This window comes from Delphinus delphis, chromosome 12, assembly GCF_949987515.2.
Source record: "Delphinus delphis chromosome 12, mDelDel1.2, whole genome shotgun sequence".
In the NCBI taxonomy this organism is placed as follows: domain Eukaryota; kingdom Metazoa; phylum Chordata; class Mammalia; order Artiodactyla; family Delphinidae; genus Delphinus; species Delphinus delphis.
The window spans coordinates 38,674,219-38,696,081 of record NC_082694.2 but is presented as its reverse complement, the minus strand read 5'-3'; the positions used below and the strand labels follow the sequence as shown (position 1 = coordinate 38,696,081).

The window sequence follows — 21,863 nt, the reverse complement described above, 5'->3', positions numbered from 1 at the left end:
CAAAGAAATTGCCCAAGCAATACACAGAATCATGAGAAATAATTAATCACTGTTGTTTTAAGCCATTATTATAATACATTATCACATCACTGTTTCAATTCCTGCTATCTGTAGAAATAATGCCATTATGTAAATACCTAAGATGGGTTACTGATCTCCTGGAAAGGCTTGTATAAATATCACTAGTGGAGGAGGGAAGGAGGAAAAGAGGGAGGTGGGGGGGGAGGGAGGGAGTGAGGGAGCGGAAAAATATCACTAGTGAAATAAGTAAAGCATCTTGACATACAAAAGAAAATACTATTATTCAAAACTAGTAATTACATATAATTTGTTAAGCATTTTTTCTTTACAAAAGGAATTCCAAATTCTGTTAACCTATGTTTCTAAGAATGAAATTCAAAACTCTATGTGCTTCTTTTTCCTCAGTTATTACTTTTTGAAAGAGTCACAGTAAATACAGCACAGATCTACATCAGCAAAATGTCTATCACTGACAGTTTAATTTTATGAGCTCAATTTATAAATCTTTCCTTAATAGAACTATGCTGAGCAAATGTTCAACACAAGTTGCTACAGAAATGGTCTGAAGAAATCTGAAGTAATTCTTATAACAACAGTGATTTTTATAATTTTTTCCATCAATAATGACTATCTTCATATTTATTCATAAGTGAGAAATTACCAACATAACCATGACTTGGTATTACTTAAAATTCACAATACCTATTTTTACATACCTCTATAGTAGGATGAGTATTATGTTTGTAAGCAGTATATAAGGGAAACTGAATTTGAAAAATTTTTGCCACACATAGTAACAGTTTTTCCTTCTCATCTGTACTCCATAAACTAAAAGGATCAGAGCTCTTTGAAGATTCCTCCTCAGTCAAAATACAAATTCTTGTAGAGTTTGATTTTTTTTCTATTGATTTTTGTCTTTCTGTACTTCCTTCATTACACTCTCTTTCTATATTCAGTGGTTCTTCCGCTTGATTACTCTCATCTTGCCACGTGGAATCTATGTTAATAGTAGTACAATGTTTACAAAGCTGGTCCCGGAGCACTTGAACTTGGGCAATCACTAAGTTAATAAGTGCACACACTACTTGGTTAAAAATCTCCAAATGCTTATATTCTTTGAAGCAGCATAGACATTGCCTATAAGAGAAAAAAAAGTTTTCAATAAATCAATGCTTCCTAGAGAGGCAACAATTATATCTTTCTAAAAAGTAATATAAAAAAACAAATACTAAAATATCTTTTGAATAATTTAATTTCCTCCTTCCTGGTAGAGTTAGCACTACAATAACTTAAAAAGACAGCATCACACCAAAAACTGGTACTGGTAAAAAGTCACCATGTTAGGTCGACAGCTATCATCTTCAGTTTTATGTATGTATTTATCTGTCCCTCTAGACAAAGAACAAGAATTATGGCTATATCTTTGCTTCTCTAAGTACTAACTACTCAATGCATGTTTAACAAATATCAGGAAACTGGCTATAATAAAATACCTTATTAGTAAACCCAGCTCATTATTTTACATAAGGGATTTTGTTGTCAACTAATAAAAAAGTTACATTTAAAAATAATTTGCTTGGGACTTCCCTGGCAGTCCAGTGGTTAAGACTCCACACTTCCACTGCAGGGGGCACGGGTTCGATCCCTGGTTGGGGAACTAAGATCCCGCATGCCATACCACACGGAGCTGCTGATAATAATAATGCTGCTGATATAATAATTTGCTTGAAGGCTACTTAGGAGGGACATTCCTATCCTATCTGACAGATCAAAAGTGTTTAAAGAACACACACACAACATATATACACACACACACGCTCACACTCTCTCTCTCTCTCTCTCTCTCTCGCACTTCAGCTCCAGTAAAAAAACAAAAATAAATAAAAATAAGAGTCAGTAATTACTACATACAAATCTAGTTCTCTTAGACATGTTCAGTTAGTAGCACAATGCCTGGCATATTGTGGATAATCAAAGGGGTCTGGTGAATTGATAAGTAAATAATACACAGTACCAGGTTACAATGTATCCAATAACAGATGACAGTTAAGCAACTATCACTTAAAATTTGCACCTAGTTATATTATCGAAACAAATCAAAACTCTTATTGTACCAAATAGATCACCAACTTCCTGTATGACCATGTAAGAATAACTTCATTTCTCCAGGTGTGGCAAATTTGAAGTATGGCCACAAATTCTTTAATACTACTCTTCCCTTTAAAAGGTGAAGCCCAATTTTCCTCCCCTTGAATGTGGACTGGACTTAATGACTGGCTTCCAATGAATGGAATGTGGCAGAAATGACAGTGTATGACATCTGAGACTAGGTTATAAAAGACATTACCACTTCTGCCTTGTTCTCTTTTGGATCACTCACTCTGGGGGAAGCCAGCTATCATGAAAAACACTCAAGGAGGCCATGGTAAGGGCCACATGAGAAAAAACTGAGTCCTCCCACTAACAACCAGCACCAACTTGCCAAACATGGAAGTGAGTCAACTTGGAAATAGATCCTCCAGTCCCACGTAAGGTCATCCAAAGATGACCATAACCTGGCCAAATCTTGACTACGACCTTATAAGAAATCCAAGCCAGAACCAACCAACTAAACCACTCCCAAACTCCTACCCATAAAATAATTGATGATAAATGTTTGTAATTGAGATAATAAACATATCTCTGAGGATAACAAACGTTTACTGTTGTTTTAAACACTACTTTTGGAGTACCTTGTTACACAGAAATGCATAAATGATACATCAGGACTATTTTCTCCATGGCAAAATGAAAGGGATTTTATCTCTAAGGCCTCCTCCAGTTTTAAATTCTATAATATCGCAATTTCTACAAAAAGAAAAATAAACACATTACTCAACATTTTTCTGATGAGTAGCTTCTTCCTTTAAGTTTAGGAAAAACCAAGTTCAAAGTGAAGGATCATACATCTGACTATCTTTAGTGAAAATGAAATCTGAGTTTCCCCTCAAAAAACAACCTTGAGGGGCCTCCCTGGTGGTGCAGTGGTTGAGAGTCCGCCTGCCGATGAAGGGGACACGAGTTCGTGACCCGGTCCGGGAAGATCCCACATGCCGCGGAGCGGCTGGGCCCGTGAGCCATGGCCGCTGAGCCTGTGCGTCCAGAGCCTGTGCTCCACAACGGGAGAGGCCACAACAGTGAGAGGCCCGCGTACCGCAAAAAAAAAAAAAAAACAACAACCTCGAGGTCAGATTTTGGATTAGGAAAGCCAAAGAGCTAGTCAAATTTACTATAAAAGTGCAGTCAGGTATGGATCTAGAGATTATCATACTGAGTGAAGTAAGTAAGAAAAAGACTAATATCATATGATAATCACTTATATGTGGAATCTAAAAAAATGATACAAATGAACTTATTTACAAAAGACTCACAGACTTTGAAAACAAATTTATGGTTACCAAAGGGGAAAGGTGGGGGGAGGGATAAATTAGGAGTTTGGGATTAACATATATATACAACTATATATAAAATAGATAGGGACTTCCCTAGTGGTCCAGTGGTTAAGAATCCATCTTCCAATGTAGGGGACGTGGGTTTGATCCCTGGTCAGGGAACTGAGATCCCACATGCCTCAGGGCAACTAAGCCCACGCACCGCAGCTACTGAGCCTGCGAGCCACAGCTAGAGAAGCCCATGCACCGCAACAAAAGATCCCGCATGCTGCAACTAAGACCCAACACAGCCAAATAAATAAATAAATAAAATCTTAAAAAAAAAAAAAATCAACGAGGACCTACTGTATAGCACAGGGAACTCTACTCAATATTCTGTAACAACCTATATGGGAAAAGAATCTGAAAAAAGAAAGAAACACATACCATCATGAAATTTCTGAAGCCAAGGAGGGATAAAGATCCTAAAAGCTTTCGGGGAGAGTGAAAAGAGTGACAAGAAAAAGCTCAGGAATAAAAACAGCTCATGCTTTCTCCTAAGTAATATTGGAAGATAAAATACAATGGAATAACACTTTCAAAATTCTGAGAGAAAATAATTTTCTATCTACAATTCTGTATCCAACAAAAGTTATCAACAAAAGTAAGGGTAGAAGAGACATTCTTTTAGGCCGGAAAGGTCTAAAAACCATTTGTCTCCCATGTACCTTTTCTCAGAAAAGATATCATCCTAACAAAACAAAGAAGTAAACCAATAAAGATGGCATAGAATCCAGTGAATTGGATATCCAATATAATAGAAAAGCAAAAGAATTTCAAGGATGATCTGAAGAGAATATAGCTGTTTCAGTAACCCTACTGAGAAATCAATACAGATTGGAGTAGGAAGATAAAAGCCAAAGGAGATGGAGGGAAGGTAAGAAAATAACAGATCACCTAATGATGTATAAAAATGTAAAAACTAGTACTAAGAAGGGCTGGAGAGTTTGGGAAAAATTAGTGATCCACACCTAGAAAATTAATCAAATGAAGAACAAGACACTAAACTCTATGAAACAAAGAATGAAAACAAAAGAAAAACAACAATTTATATCTTGTAAAATATAAAATGAACCACAGAATCTTTTTTGGCTAATAACTGAGCATTATTCTTGTTTTTAGAACTACCTCAAGAACTGATGTAACTATATTGAGAGGACGGGGAAGGGTAAATGGGTGAAATCTTTATATATCAGAAAAGGAAGTTCACAGATTATACCTAAAATTGACAGATAAAGCAACAGCAATATAATATTATTTCAGAACATAAAAGTTAGTATCAAAACCAACATCTCAAAAAGTTGAAAACAGAAATGGGGCTGAGGAGATAGGGGACAACGGACTTTTATATTATAGGCCTTTCCCTACCATTTTATTTTTTAAACTCTGTACATACTGTATTTGTACACCAATATCATACATTACCTTTCACTATCTGAGCTTATCCTATTTTCTTCTCAGTCCTTCCCATTATTACCCACCTGATAAAACTTTACTACCTAAGCAGAGTTATATACTGCCTATCTGAGTGGAATACGCTTACATTTAAGAACACACAATGATAAAAATTTCTAAATGACTAACAAAATATGTAGCTTCAATTAATAAAAATACTAACATTCACGAGGAAGCTACATGTCAAAATTAAATTATTTTAACCTGGATTCCATAATTCCATCTAACAAATCTTCGAATGGATCTAACATTTTCCTGGTCTGGTACTGCTGAACACATGAAAGGACTGTTCATCTACAGTATCCAACCATAGCGAAAGTTTTTTTATTTATGAGCTAATTTCTGAAAAACACTACTTTAATAGTGGTCAGTATCAATATCCCACTGGTCAAATTTCTTAATTCCAAAATATAAAGTAGACCCTTAAAGAGTGGAGAACATACATTAACCTGTTCAAAAGCAATAGTGTCTAAAACTGTTATAAAAAATAAAAGTTTAATAAAACAATAAAAATAAGCAACAGCCTCAAACTTTAAGTACAAATGACAGGTGTGAAAGGTGAAATTTTTAGCCTGAAAATAGAAAGATCTGACAGAACCTCCGCCTAGCTAGCACCCAGAATTATTTCAGGGGAGAAATCCTGAAATAAAGGTAAAAAGTAGACAGGTAGAAGACAACGAGGAACCTTGAATGCCTACTGAGGCATCTGCAAGATATAAAACATAAGCCTGTTTTGTAACAGGCTTTAAACAAGTCAAACAAAAACCAGCAACAATTCCAACAAGAAGAATTTTGCTGTGTGGTATCAATGCTTTCATCATGCACGACATTCCTTTCAGAGCCATGTATGCTCTTTTGCAAATTTATATTCTTTCATTTATTCTCCTAATATTCTCTCCCCATTCTCTGGATTCATTTTCCTCCCATTTCATTCCAATTTTCCATTCCAATATTAATAAAATAAAATAATGATAATCTGTTAAAGTAATATACATAACTAACTCCCTGAATCTTACGAACAAAACAAAGAAGTGGCAGCTATATTACTGTGATGCAGCAATTATTAATAAAAATGATGACATAATATTTGATGACACAGAGACTGATCATAGTTCACATGAAAAAAATCAGATTATAAAGCATACAAGTTTTATAATCACATTTTTGTAAAATTTTAAACTGTACTGTTCCCAATCTCATACCAAGGTTATACCAAAAGAAAGTTACCAGTTGTTACTCTGGGTGATGGCATTTTTTTTTTTAAATTTTGATTTTCTGTATTTTCTAAAAGACTTTCACAATGAGTATATCATTTAAATAGAAGGAAAATTATAAAATATTAAAGCCTTTGAAATTTCTATAAATATTAAATTCTTAACATATTGTTTTTTTAAGTGAACATTCTCCTTCAGCTATATTCTGGTCAACCAACATATTAGAAAAAATGATTCTTGATTATTGATAATCTTTTGAAAGTTAACACTTTTCTCCCAGAAAATCTACAGAGAACATTTTGTATGAGATGTCATGGATCCGATCCATTCGTGCACTAAGGTACATTTATGGACCTTCCATGGTCATGGGCCACCAAGTTAACAATTTCTTTTGTAAATTAACTGTGCTTTATTAGTAGCTTTTTATTCCCTACAAGAACCACAGTCTTAATCTGGACAATATTTTTTGATGCCCTAGAGAGAAACAGGATGGGGGGAGGGCAGAGCAGGGAAACATGCAAAAAATTTTTACTCTAAAGCACTGTGATCCAACTGTATATTTTATTGTCATTTCTCTCTTCTATCAGCATGAACAATTAAGAGTGTAACATTCTACTTTTTGGTACTTTTTACTATCAGCTAAAAACTGTTAATACTTACTAACATGTGAATAGAATTATAAATATTACACACTATTTTCCAATTTGACTTTTCATGCCTTAGCTTATGTACCCTTCAATATATATTTCATTTTCTAAAATGTTTCAACAATTTTAATTAAAATAGGTATTTATTAAGTTCTTTTGTCAGACACCATGTTTAAGTATTTTGTTTCTTCACAACCTCATGAAGATAGTAGTAGCTTTATTATTACTCATTTCACAAATGAGGAGGTAAGAGCTTACAGAAGTTAACTAATTTGTCATAATCACCTAGTACACAAGTGATGAAGCAGGACTGGAAGCCACATCTATCTGGCTCCAAGGCCATACTACTCTTAATCACTATATTCTGGAATAGCATGATATAAAGGCAGAGAGTCTCTACATCCTTTGATATTCTAATGAAGCCTACAAATTACTACCTAAAACTGTACATATCAAAATTTCATTTATGGGCTTCTCTGGTGGCTCAGTGGTTAAGAATCTGCCTGCCAATGCAGGGGACATGGGTTCAGGCCGTGGTCTGGGAAGATCCTACATGCCGCCAAGCAACTAAGCCCGTGCACCACAACTACTGAGCCTGTGGCTCTAGAACTCACGAGCCACAACTACTGAGCCCGCATGCCTAGAGCCCATGCTCTGCAACAAGAGAAGCCACCGCGATGAGAAGCCCATGCACGGCAACGAAAAGTAGCCCCCACTTGCCACAACCAGAGAAAACCCACGTGCAGCAATGAAGACCCAACGCAGCCAAAAATAAATAAATAAAAAATAAAATAAAATACAACTGGGAATTCCCAAGTGGTCCAGTGGTTAGGACTCCGTGCTTTCACTGCAGGGGGCACGGGTTCCTACCCTGGTCAAGGAACTAAGATCCCACAAGCTGTGTGGCATGGCCAAAAACAAAAAATAAAAATGTAAAACAAAACACAACTGACAAAGTTACTCTTCAAAATACATAAAGATGCATACCTCTGTGTCCAGGAATTGATATAAGCAAATATTTTGAGAGTATGTTCCTTTCTGAGCTGCAGTCCATCACCACCTTCTATATCAGATACTGAAAGAAAATAGAAAAAGTAACTTTTAAATTATGAATAAATAATGCCAAACCAATATTAAAGCCAACAGGGACTTCCCTGGTGGTCCAATGGTTAAGACTCCACGCTTCCACTGCAGGAGGCATGGGTTCAATCCCTGGCCAGGGAACTAAGATCCCCACGTGCCACAAGGCATGGCCAAAAAAAAAAGTCAACACTTAAAAAAAAAGCTAGATTTACAAATACAAATATTTCCAATAATTTTTTTTTTTGCTTTCACTAAAGAAAATAAATCTTGGTTAATTATTGACCAATTCGATGCTAACTTTGTCTCAGAGAGTCTCAGGAATTAGAAACACTGAGTACTTCTAAAAGAAGGAATACAAGTGGGGCTAAAAAATATTAAAGTCTTATTAAGAAGCAGTTCGACAAACCCTCATCACCCCCCCAACACACAGACACACACACACACACACACACACACACACACACACACACACACACACACACGATCTCTAAAAGACTATGTTTGCTCTCCGGAGATGTTGAACCAGAGAGAGCTGGGTTTTGCACAATCAGGTAGCTGAAAGCCAGGAGGTGTCATACTGAAAACATTTAATCTCTCTGTACAGGCATTTCCTACTGTGTCATGTAAGCACTGCTAAGAAGCCTCATGTGATATAAAACCCTACAATAAAGAAAATGAGACTAACAATAAAACATTAGAAGCAGACTACTCAATACCTATGAAACTTTATAACCAGAACACTGACAAAACCAATAACTAGTCTGATTTAAAATTTAAAAAAATACTAGCACAGTTAAATCTCTACTGGTATCTGCACTAACCAGTGTCAATCAATCTTCTGCAACTTTAACCCATGAGGTTCATGCTTCATCTTTTGATATGAAGGTGCCTGAGGGCATTCAATTCTAATAAAGGTCATTTCCAAAAAAAATTAAACATCAAATATAACCATCCTCATAGCTCCATCATTTTAATGACTTGGCACCTACTTCCTTCTCCACACAGCTCTACAAAGTAGAAAACACAGGGGTCCCTGAAGGCAATAAACCAATCACTGTATGCACAAGAAGGCATTTTTGAGGAATGTCAGCTTTGTTACTGTTTTCTCATGTACCAGTAGGGTCCTCTCTTTAATCACAAGAAAGCTTGCATGAATCACTATAAAACATTAATGTGATGGGGGAAATCCCATATGAACCATTAAGATGTTCCATTATATTAGTATCATCCCTCTATTTACCAACTGCGTATGTCTTAATTTTCGTTTTAAAAAAAACCTCACCTTGTTCTAGATCAGACTATATACTCCATGTTGAGACTTACAGCACTCTTCCCCTACTCAGCTCCAGAAATGCTTGAAGTCCAAGTAGGAGGTTGGAAGATTTCTCTCTGATAATACTGACTAGACCAAGGCAGGTAAAAAAATTCTCTTGGGCAGAGAGAGAAGGAAAAATCACAGGGCAAAAGTATATGCCAAACAAATAGGTAACAAGGTAAACAGCACCTGAGGCGGCCCTGGAAGCCAAAGACACTAATGCCCATCAGGAAGAAGATCCCAACAACAAAACCTAGCAACCATGACGAAGTAAGATATAGTGGGGGATAAGATAAGGTAACTACTAAAAGCAAGCTCTTGGCTTGTGTGATTTCATCAAGAAGAAGAGACCACAGTAGACAGTAACAGTTTTCCTTCCCCGGCCTGAAAACACAGGGAACAGAGTGGTTGCAAAGATCATATCCTTCTCTAACACAAAACGCAAATGGCACACATTCTGGGAAACGCACACGTGTGGTGAGAAACACGTACCCCACCTGAGGCCCAACTGGCAACCTAACTGCTCACCAACATAAGCTTACTATTTCATTATATCTACCCCATAACCAGAAAGGGAAGGGAAGTACATCTTATCAGAGCCAGACAAAATAGACCTCTCCAGACAGCAAACATCATACTCAATAGTGAAAGACTGAAAGCTTCTACTCTATGATCAGGATCAAGACAAAGTAGCTGCTTTCACAACTTCTATTCAACACACTACCGGAAGTTCTAGTCAGAGCAATTAGGCAAGAAGAAGAAATTGGAAAGGAAGTACTAAAATTACCTCTGTTCATGGGTGGCATGATTTTATATGTAGGAACCACTATAGTCCACACAAACACACACACACAGAATAAATGATTTCAGTAAAGTGACAGGACACAAAGTCAACGTACAAAAATCCACTGCATTTCTATATACTAATAATGAACAATCTGAAAAGGAAATTAAGAACACAGGCATCAAAAAGAATAAAAAACTTAGGAATAAACTAAACCAGGGAGGCGAAAGACTTGAAAACTGACAACTACAAAAAGTTGCTGAAAGATATCAGGTACAATAGGAACAAATCTCATATTCATGGAACATTTAACATCATTAAATGTCAATAATGTCCGAAGTGATCTATAGAGTCAATACAATCCCTACCAAAATCCCAACGTTTTTGCAGAAATGGAAAATTCTACCCTTAAACTTGTATGGAATTTCAAGGGACCCCAAATAACCAAAACAATCTTGAAAAACAAGAACAAAGTTGGAAGACTCATTTCATGATTTCAAAACTAAGTACACAAATAAAAACCACAATGAGATATCACTTCACACGCCTTAGGATGGCTACTGTTAAAAAAAAAATCATAAAATAACAAGTATAGATGAGGATATGTAGAAACTGAAACCCTTGAGCACTGTTGGTGGGAATAATAATTGGTGCAATTACTATTGAAAAGAATACAGCAGTTCCTCAAAACATTTTAAAAAGAATTACCATATGATTCAGCAATCCCACTTTTGGGTATATATATGAAAAAAGGATTGAAAGCAGAACCTCAAAGAGATATCTGTACACCTATGTTCACAGCAGCATTATTCACAATCGCAAGAGACATAAGTAACCCAAATGCACACAGAGAGATGAATAAACAAAAAGTGGTCTATACAGAGAGAGGAATGTTACTCAGCCTTAAAAAGGAAGGAAATCCCATCACATGCTACAAAATGAATGAACCTTGAGAACATCACGTTAAGTAAATAAGCCACAAAAAGTAAGTCACAAAAAGACAAAATACTGTATGATTCTACTTAAATGAGATATCTTGAGTAATCAAATCCATAGAAACAAAGCAGAATGGTGGTTGTCAGGGGGAGAGAGAAATAAGGAGTTGTTTAATGGGTACAGAGTTTTAGTTTTCAAGATGAAAAAGTTCTGAAGATCTGTTGCATAACAATGTGAATATCCTTTTTTTAAAATATTTATTTATTTTGGCTGTGCTGGGTCTTAGTTGCAACAAGCGGGATCTTCGTTGTGGCATGCATATGGGATCTAGTTGCCCGACCAGGGATTGAACCCGCGCCCCTGCGTTGGGAGCACAGAGTCCTACCCACTGGACCACCAGGGAAGTCCCAACAATGTGAATATTCTTAACACTACTGAATTGTACACTTAAAAATGGTTAAGATGCAATTATACCCCAATAAAGATGTTAAAAAAAATGGTTAAGATGAGATAAACGAGGTCCTACTGTAGAGGGAACTGTATTCAGTATCTTGTAATAACCTATACTGAAAAAGAATATGAAAAGGAATACATATGTATAACTGAATCACTCTGTGTACACCAGGAACAACACTGTAAATGAACTATACTTCAGTAATTTTAAAAGATGGTGAAGATGAGAAAATTTGTTGTGTTTTTTACAATTTTAAGAATGTTTAATTAATTTTAAAAAAGGGAGATAGAGTACCCCACACTGCAGTTTAAAAGAAGCCACTGATCTTTACAAATCAAAGATCCATTAAAGTCCACAGTATAATATTTATAAGCAAATAAAGGAAGTAGGGAGGAAGGCAAGTTCAAGAAATCTTTCCACCTATTTCCTATAGAAGAGGAACTGTAATTCCAACTCTAAAGGGCCAACCACCTGGACTGGGAAAAGAGCAAGGTGGAGGAATTGTCACATAGATCTAAAGAATACCAAATACAGCCCAAGAGAAGATTTCCAAGTGGAATTGGAAACATTAAGGCTGGGTAATACCTGGGTGCCAGAGATGCCATTCCCCAAAAGCAAGGAAAGGAAATTCAGTAACTGAAAGAAATGTACCCAACTGACACAATGCGTGAGGTAGAAGGGTGGAAATAGGGTGAAAAGTAAATGGTTCTTGTCACTTAAATTTAAAAATAAGAAAATGCTCATAAAAACTTCAAGATCAGAAATGAACAGTATGATAGTATGATGGCAAGCATCACCCCAAAAGGAAACATGAGAGGACAGGAGGCATAACCCAGGAATCTACTGAGAAACCATTAGTAGTCATGACCCAGATCTTACCCCAAGTAAAGGGTAAGTATTCTCATATACAATCTCACAACTCATCAGATGAAAAAATTCATGACTGCTCACCAAGCCAAAGGTGCTGAACACAACCTCACATAACTTCTTATCAGCAAAGTCCCAAAAGAACAGGAATTACAAGAACCTGGGCCCTATCCAGAACCCTGGCCAGCACCAAGGTTAGCCGCTGAGACCCACCTAGGTGGGTAAAATGGCTAACGTAAGTACAGACAGCTCCAGGGGACCAGTACTAGCCAGCACTCCTAGCCTGAGTTGTTCCTTGGGTATACAGAAATTACGAGACTAATGCTTGATTTTAAAACTTATTAATACACATTCACCAATCTTCTGACATAGGGCCTTTTCTTAGGGTTTCAGTCCACTGACTAGAGTTCTGCATCGTATATTTCAAAAGAAACAAAAGCAGTACATTGGCTATCATTTCCATTCCAGCATTCTATTACAGTAATTTAAACACTTACTCAAGTTGCAGAGCAATCTAAATACAGAACACTTTCTAGACTTTTTAAAAACTTCCCAATCTGTTTGAACAATACCTAGTTCAAGAGAACTTTTTTTAAACAACTCAGCATCAATTCTTTGCAACTTTTTTTTTTTTAACCTAATAAGCAGGACATGGAAACACAATCTTGGAGAGGACTAAGGAAAGTTCCCTAAAAGAAATAACAACTAACTGAAAGACAGAAGTTAGTAAAAAGGGAAGCAAGAAGGACAGCAGGAAAGGAATAGGAAGGAGGGAGTGATGGCAAAGAAGGCCACAGGGGATGGAATCCTAGTCAGAAGGATCATCATGTGCAAAAGAAGAATTAAGAGAGAGAAACATAGTGTACTAGATAACTGCTAAATAGGAGAATGGGAAAACAAAATAAAGCTGTTGAAGCAGCTAATATATCTAAGGCTTGATTCACTAAATTATGTAACAAGATGCTGTCAGAAAATTCTATCAACATTGATAAATCATGAATACTTTAAGACCTGTTGTCTTGAAAGTAAAATGTTAAATGATCTACTACTTGACCTAGTTACAAACACATTTAAAAGACTATTCAAAGGGACAATTAAGTGAATATAAGCCAATTAAAGAAAGGTACTACATGGTTACGAACTTGGATGAACTACTGCCAGACAAATTTCACCTTTTAATACCGTAAGTATATTATTCTTTTGCATATATTAGAAATTTGTCATAGAAAGTTTTAGTAAAAGCTTCAAAGAAAAAAAGACTACATAGAGTAACAAAACTACAGATTCTGAGAGGCAGACTTCTGACTGAAAGAATAAAATCTTCAAAACATTAAAATGGCCAATCTAGAATTTTACACCCAAGTAAACCTCAACCTAGAATTTGATACCCAGGGTAGACCTCAAGAGGAAGGGTGAAATAAAACTTTGGACAAATGGATATGCTTATCATTGATAAGCCATGAATAGAAAATCAAATTTTAAAAAGATTACGAGGTTCCTCAAAAGAAAAAAAAAGAAAAAGGCCAAGAATCTAAGAGCAAGAAGAAAGAAAAATGGTAAAGAAGGAAATACATGGGTAAACCTAAATAAGCAAACTGACAAAATATTAACAAAATAAAATACTTATTACAGCTATTTCTCAACTTACAATGGAATTACATCTCGATAAACTCATTTTAAGTTGAAAATACCATAAATTGTGAAAATGCATTTATTACACCTAACCTACCAAACATCACAGCTTAGCCTAGCCTACCTTAAATACACTCAGAACACTTCCGTCAGCCTACAGCTGGATAAAATCATCTAACACGAAGCCTATTTTATAGTAAAGTGTTGAATATCTAATGCAATTTATTAAATACTGTACTTAAAGGGAAAAACAGAATGGACCTATGGGTACAGAATGGCTAAGTGTATCAGCTGTTTACCCTCATGACTGCAAAGTTGACTGAGAGCAAGGCTGACTGAGAGCTACAGCTTACTGCTGCTGTCCATCCTTAAGCCAAGAGTATCATACCCATATCGCTAGCCCAGGAAAAGACCAAACTTCAAAGTACAGTTTCCAGTGCATGTATATCACTTTCTCACCATTAGAAAGTTGAAAAGTTGTAAGCCAAACCGTCATAAGTCAGGTGCTGTCTGTAGTCTGGGAGTCTTTAAAGCCAACTGAAACACTAGATAACAGTATAGAAGATGGCAGAAACAAAGACTGGCATTCTTAAAGTGTTCTAAATTGATACGTCTGAGCATATAAAAAGTTCAATTACAGATAAAAACAACGAAAAAGCAAACTTCAAAGGAACTACAAGTCAGGAAAAGTCTTTACGAAAGAGTAATCTCTGAGTTCAAAAACAGATTGGAAAAGAAAAACTGAAGAAAAAAGGGATTAAAAAAAGAAAAAATGATACACATGGGGTTCAAACATACCACTGAAACACTATTATTTTTCTTACCAGGTTTGCAAAGAGTTTAAATAATACCTAGTCTTGATAAACTCAAGAGAAAACAAGTGCTTTCATACAATTTGACATAAAAACAATTTGACAATATTTATCAAAATCAAAAATGCACTGGGCTTCCCTGGTGGCACAGTGGTTAAGAATCCACCTGCCAATGCAGGGGACATGGGTTCAAGCCCTGGTCCAGGAAGATCCAACATGCCGTGGAGCAACTAAGCCCGTGCGTCACAACTACTGAGCCTGCACTCTAGAGCCCACGAGCCACAATTACTGAGCCTGTGTGCCACAACCACTGAAGCCCATGCACCTAGAGCCCGTGCCCCACAACAAGAAAAGCCACCGCAATGCAAAGCCCACACACAGCAATGAAGAGTAGCCCCCGCTCGCCGCAACTAGAGAAAGCCTGGGTGCAGCAACGAAGACCCAACATAGCCAAAAACAAACAAATAAATAAATAAATAAAAGAATGCACTGATAACTCTGAGTATTATTTTAAGCATCATTTTCTACACATTTTTTTCTCATCCAAAATAACACTCATTGATATTCAACTTAGCATTGTTCTTAATACCAGAAGACTGGAAATAACCTAGATGCCTATCAATAGAAAACAAGTTAAATTCATCCTGACAATGGAAAACTATGCATCAGAAAAAAAAAAGTGGAGGGAAATGCTCTTTATAAACTAATATGAAATAACACCCCAAAAGTTAGGTGAATAAAGGCAAAAACATTATTTTTAATTACATAATTTTATAATGATCCTCAAAAAAAGGACCAATTACCAATCAAATGTTAAAATTTTAAAGAACTCACTGTTTGAAAACTGGTAAATAAAAGGGGAAAATGAGACATTTACCCTGCCTTCCTGTACTAATGGTAATTCAAAGTAACTAAATGGGTAATAAAAGGAAGTTTCTCCTTATAGCAACAGACCAGCTGATGAAGAAAAATGATAGGATTCGAATATCACCATTTTGCAACTACAAATGAAATAAAAGATCTAGGCAATGGTTGCTGGCAGTACAAAAAAAAGCAACAACATGACATTTTTTGCCCCCTGATGGAAGAATACAACACATTCTATAAAAGTCTTGCCAAGAAATCTAATCGAAATCTGATCAAGCCTCTAAATCTAATAATCAAATTACAGAAATAGAGGAGACAGAAAAACATGTTCAATAATCCCACAAGGATACAATAAGCAACATCCAAAACAAAAAACCTTTATGGGCTAAATGATCCATGGAATCAGTAGTTTCTTCAACAGATAAATAGCAAGAACAAAAAAGGATAAGAATTATGTATTTAAAAAAAAAAAACACATGTCAGTGACTATAAACAGCAGGGCAGCCAGAATCTATAAAATTAGTCCAGGCAGATAACCAACCAAGCAAAACAAAACAAACAAAAGCAAAATAAACAAAACAAATTATTCAAGCAGCCTCAAACTAAAAACAAATCACCTGTCCAAAGAGTGGACTGATTTAAAAAAAATTATAGTTTTCTATTCAACTGTAAAAAGCAGCAAACTTCTAATACACTAATAAGCAACACAGATAACTTACAGTGATATACTAAATGAAAAAAATGTCAGATACACATAGCACATAAAGTTTATTTTCATTTTAATAAAGTTATACAAAAAAAAATCTAAGCTTTGGTCATATAAAGTACATCAGCAGAGAGTGATGTCATCAAAATAGCAAAATGTAAGTTTTCTACCATCTTCCTCCCAAAGAACACTGATGCTGACAATCACCATGGACAACAGTGCCTTTGTGAAAGTCTGGGAGTACGGCAGAGAATTTCCGAAGCAAAAAATAAAATAAAATAAAATCCAAGACTGGACACACTGAAGAGAGTAAGAGGAACAGTTTCACTTTACCTGTGACACCCTTCTCCCAAGGCAGCACAGCACAGTGCCAAGAAAGATCTTGTCTGAGGATGCCCCCAACCCACATAAGAACCCCCAATTCTCCATGTACCTCACTCACACACACTCCCACCCTGTGGCTGGCTCCTTGTCTGCACCCCTAAGGGCAGCAAAAGCAAACCTTCACAGACAATTAACAGCATGTGCAAAAAGCTGTCCAGACCCTGCAGAAGTGGGAGAAAGTACACAAACTTGAGAATTCAGCACTGCTGTAGGAAAAGCACATGAGAGACTGTCAGCACTCAATCTGGCTTTGTATGATCAGGAGACAGCAACAATCTTAGAATTACCTTCCAAAACAGAACAAGAAATGAGGAGCAGATATATCCATTAAAAAAGGTCTGAGATGGGGCTTCCCTGGTGGCGCAGTGGTTGAGAGTCCGCCTGCCGATGCAGAGAACACGGGTTCGTGCTCTGGTCCGGGAAGATCCCACATGCCGCGGAGCAGCTGGGACCGTGAGCCACAGCCGCTGAGTCTGTGCGTCCGGAGCCTGTGCTCAACAACGGAAGAGGCCACAGCACTGAGAGGCCCACGTACCGCAAATGAAAAAAAAAAGGTCTGAGATGGACTTCCCTGGTGGCGCAGAGGTTAAGAATCCACCTGTCAATGCAGGGGACATGGGTTCAGGCCCTGGTCTGGGAAGATTCCACATGCTGCGGAGCAACTAAGCCTGTGCGCCACAACTACTGAGCCTGCACTCTAGAGCCCATGAGCCACAACTAATGAGCCTGCGTGCCGTAACTACTGAAGCCTACACGCCTAGAGCCCGTGCTCCGCAACAAGAGAAGCCACCACAATGAGAAGCCCACACACTGCAATGAAGAATAGTCCCTGCTCGCTGTAATTAGAGAAAGCTCAAGCGCAGCAATGAAGACTCAACGCAATCAATCAATCAATCAATCAATAAAGGTCTGAGAAACACTCAGAATCCATTCATTCGTTCATTTATTTATTTATGCCTGCATTGGGTCTTCGTTGCTGCGCGCAGGCTTTCTTTAGTTGCGTCGAGTGGGGGCTACTCTTTGTTGCAGTGCACGGGCTTCTCATTGCAGCAACTTCTCTTGTTGTGGGACACGGGCTCTAGGCACGCGGGCTTCAGTAGTTGCGGCACGTGGGCTCTAGAGCGCAGGCTAAGTAGTTGTGGCACACGGGCTTAGTTACTCCACAGCATGTGGGATCTTCCTGGACCAGGGCTTGAACCTGTGTGTCCCCTGCACTGGCAGGTGGATTCTTAACCACTGCGCCACCAGGGAAGCCCTAGGCTCAGAATTCTTAACAGGGCTATCAGAAGATATGTCTCTCCCAAAGCCAGTCAGTAAAAACTGGAGGAAATGACTGCTTCTCCACATGCAAGAACAGCAATTCAAGACATCATGGAACATGAAAAATCAAGGTGACATTAAACCACTAAGGGAACACAATAATTTTCAAGTAACCAATTCCAAGAAAATGGAGATCTGCAATTTGTCCAATAAATAATTCAAAGAAGTTGTTTTAAGGAAGACCAGTGAGCTACAAGAAAATACAAAAAAAAATTCAATAAAATCAGAAAAATACACAAAATGAGAAGCCAAAAATTAAATAAATTAAATAAATTTAAAAAAAAATACAGGATCCAACTAGATGTGGCATGAAAGAGACTCACTACAACTTTAAGGACACACACAGATTCAAAGTGAAGGGATGGAAAAATATATTCCATGCAAATGGAAACAAAAAGAAAGAAGGAATAGCTGTATTTATACCACACAAAATACACTTTAAGCCTAAGTCTGTAACAGAAGACAAAGAAGGTCATTTTATGATGATAAAGAGGTGAATTTATCAAGAGAATACAAAAACAGCAAATATATATGCACCCATAAGAGTATCTAAATATATTAAGCACATACTAACAGATCCGAAGAGAGAAATAATACAAAAATAGTAAGAAACTTCAATATCCCACTTTCAACGATGGATAGATCAGACAGAAGATCAACAAGGAAACAATGAACTTGAACTATACTTTACAACAAATGAGCCTAGCAGACATACATAGAACATTCTATCCAACAGCAGAACACACATTCTCCTCAAGCACATATGGAACATTCTCTAGGTCATATGTTAGGTCAAAAAAGAAGTCTTAGCAAATTTAAGAAGATAGAAATCATACCAATTATCTTTTCAAGCCACAGTGGTATAAAATAGAGATGAGAAACAGGAGGAAAGCTGGAAAATTCACAAATACATGGATATTAAACAACATACGGGGACTTCCCTGGTGGTCCAGCGGCTAATACTCCGCGCTTCCAATGCAGGGGGCCCAGGTTTGATCCTTGGTCAGGGAACTAGATCCCACATGCCACAACTAAGAGTTTGCATGCTGCAACTAAAGATCCCGCATGCCACAACTAAAAAGATCCCATATGCTGCAACTTAAAAAAAAAAAAAAAAAAGGAGCCCACACGCCACAACTAAAGATCCTGCGTGCTGTGACCAAGATTTGGCACAGCCAAATAAATAAATATTTTTAAAAAATAAAATATACAACATAGATATGAACAACCAATGAGTCAAAGTAGTCAAAAGGGAAATCAAAAAATATCTTGAGACAAAAGTGGAAATGCAACATACCAAAACTTAGGGAATGCAGCAAACATAGTTTTAAGAGAGAAACTTACAGAGATAAATGTTATGTTAAGGGGGGAAAAAAACCCTCAAATAAACTACCTAACTTTACACCTCAAGAAACTAGAAAAAGAACAAACTAAGCCCAGAAAAAGAACAAACTAAGCCCAAAGTTAGCTGAAGGAAGAAAATAACAAACATCAGAACAGAAATAAAGGAAATAGAAACTTGAAAAACAGGAAAAGAATCCATGAAACTAAAAGCTGGTTCTTTAAGAAGATTAAAAAAAAAGGACAAATCCTTAGCTAGACTAAGAAAAGAAGAGAAAGCACTCAAAATCAGAAATGACAGAGGAGACAACTGAGGTATTACAACTGATGGATCTTAAGAGACTACTATGAACAATTATAAGCCAACAAATTAGACAACCTAGAAAAATGGATAAATATCTAGAAACATACAACCTACAAAGACTGAACCATGAAGAAATAGAAAGTGAACAGACCAATAATGAGTAAGGGAACTGAATTAGTAATCAAAACCTCCCAACAAAGAAAAGCCAAGGACCAGATGGTTTCACAGGTGAATTCTACCAAACATTTAAAGAATAATTAACACCAATCCTTTTCAAATCCTTAAAAAAAACTGAAGAGGAAGGAACACTCCCAAACTCATTTTACAGTGAAAGCCAGCATTACCCTGATACCAAAGCCCAATGAGGATACAAGAAAAGAAAATTACGGGTCAATATTCCTGATGAACATACATGTAAAAATTCTTCAACAAAATACTAGCAAACCAACTTCAACAGCACATTAAAAGCATTATACACCATCATCAAGTGGGATTCATACCTGAGATGAGTATCATGTTTGTAGATGACATGATCTCATATATAAAAAAATCCTAAAGACTCCACCAAAAACAAACAAAAAACTAAATAAACAAATCCAGTAAAGTTGCAGAATACAATATCAACATAATCAGTTACATTTCAATACACTAACAATGAACTACCTGAAAAAGAAAGAAAACAATCCCATTTACAATAACATCAAAAATAAATACTTAGAAGTAAACTTAAGCAAGAAGGTGAAAACTACAAGAAAATGATGAAGGAAATGAAAGAAGACACAAATAAATGGAAAGATATCCTATGTTCACAAAGCAGAAGAATTAATATTGTTAAAATGTCCATACTACCCAAAAGCATTTAAAAGTTCAATGACATCCCTCAAACTTTCAGTGGCATCTTTCAAGGAAAAAGAAAAAAAAAATCCTAAAATTCACATGAAACAACAAAAGACTCCGAATAGTCAGAGCAAACCTAAGAAAGAACAAAGCTAGAGGCATCACACTTCCTGATTTCAAATTATATTACAAAATTATGATAATTTTAAAAAAATTATGATAAAACAGTACTGGAATAAAAAGAGACACACAGACCAACGGAACAGAATGAAAAGGTCAGAAATAAACTCATGCGTAAATGGTTGACTAATATTTGGCAAGTGAGGCAAGAATATTCAACGGGGAAAGAACAGTCTTCAATACGTGGTGTTGGGAAAACTGAATAGCTACACACAACAGAGTGAAACTGGATCCTTACACCATACACAAAAATTAACTTAAAATGGATTAAAGACTCAAATATAAGACCTAAAACCAAAAACAGAGAGGAAAAGTTACTTTACAGTGGTCTTGGTAACAAATTTTTGGCTATCACAACCAAAAGCACAAGCAACAACAACAAAATAAACAAGTAGGACTACATCAAACTAAGAAGCTTCTGCACAGCAAAAGAAACAATCAACCTACAGAATGGGAGAAAATACTTGCAAACCATTTATCTTATAAACAGTTAATACCTAGAATATATAAAGGAGACTTCCCTGGCAGTCCAGTGGTTAAGACTTCGCCTTCCAATGCAGGGGGCGCAGGTTCGATCCCTGGTCGGGGAGCTAAGATCCCACATGCCTCACAGCCAAAAAACCAAAACATAAAAAACAGAAGCAACACTGTAACAAAATCAATGAAGACTTTAAAAATGGTCCACATCAAAAAAATCTTTAAAAATAATAAAAAATTTAAAAAATATATATAAGAAACTCATACAACTCAATAGCAAAAAAAATCAAATAACCAATTAAAAAACGGCAAATGACCCGAATAGACAGTCTTCCAAAGACAACATACAAATAGCCAACAGGAACATAAAAGATGTTCAACACCACAAATCATCAGGGAACTGCAAATCAACTACAATGAGCTATCACCTCACATCTGTTAGAATGGTCATCATCAAAAAGACAAATGATGGGCTTCCTTGGGGGCGCAGCAGTTGGGAGTCCGCCTGCCGATGCAGGGGACACGGGTTCGTGCCCCGGTCTGGGAAGACCCCACATGCCGCAGAGCGGCTAGGCCCATGAGCCATGGCCGCTGAGCCTGCGCGTCCGGAGCCTGTGCTCCACAACAGGAGAGGCCACAACAGTGAGAGGCCCACATACCAGAAAAAAAAAAAAAAAAAAGACAAATGATAACAAGTGTTTTTGATGATTTGGAGAAAAGGGAACCCTGGTGGACTGTAAGTGGGAATGTAAATTGG

The 21,863-nt window shown here is 36.8% G+C and overlaps 1 protein-coding gene across 5 annotated transcripts in view; it reads right to left on the bottom strand.

Annotated features, from left to right (window-relative positions):
* The window catches only part of USP34 (ubiquitin specific peptidase 34), a 231,082-nt gene that overhangs the window by 184,471 nt on the left and 24,748 nt on the right, over positions 1-21,863 (bottom strand). For all 5 annotated transcript variants that reach the window (XM_060026527.1, XM_060026530.1, XM_060026531.1 and 2 more), the window contains exons 2-3: positions 7,795-7,882; positions 738-1,158 (exon numbers count right to left, since the gene is read on the bottom strand). In XM_060026527.1, coding sequence (XP_059882510.1) covers positions 738-1,158; positions 7,795-7,882 — 509 coding nt within the window. The remainder of the gene's footprint in view (positions 1-737; positions 1,159-7,794; positions 7,883-21,863) is intronic.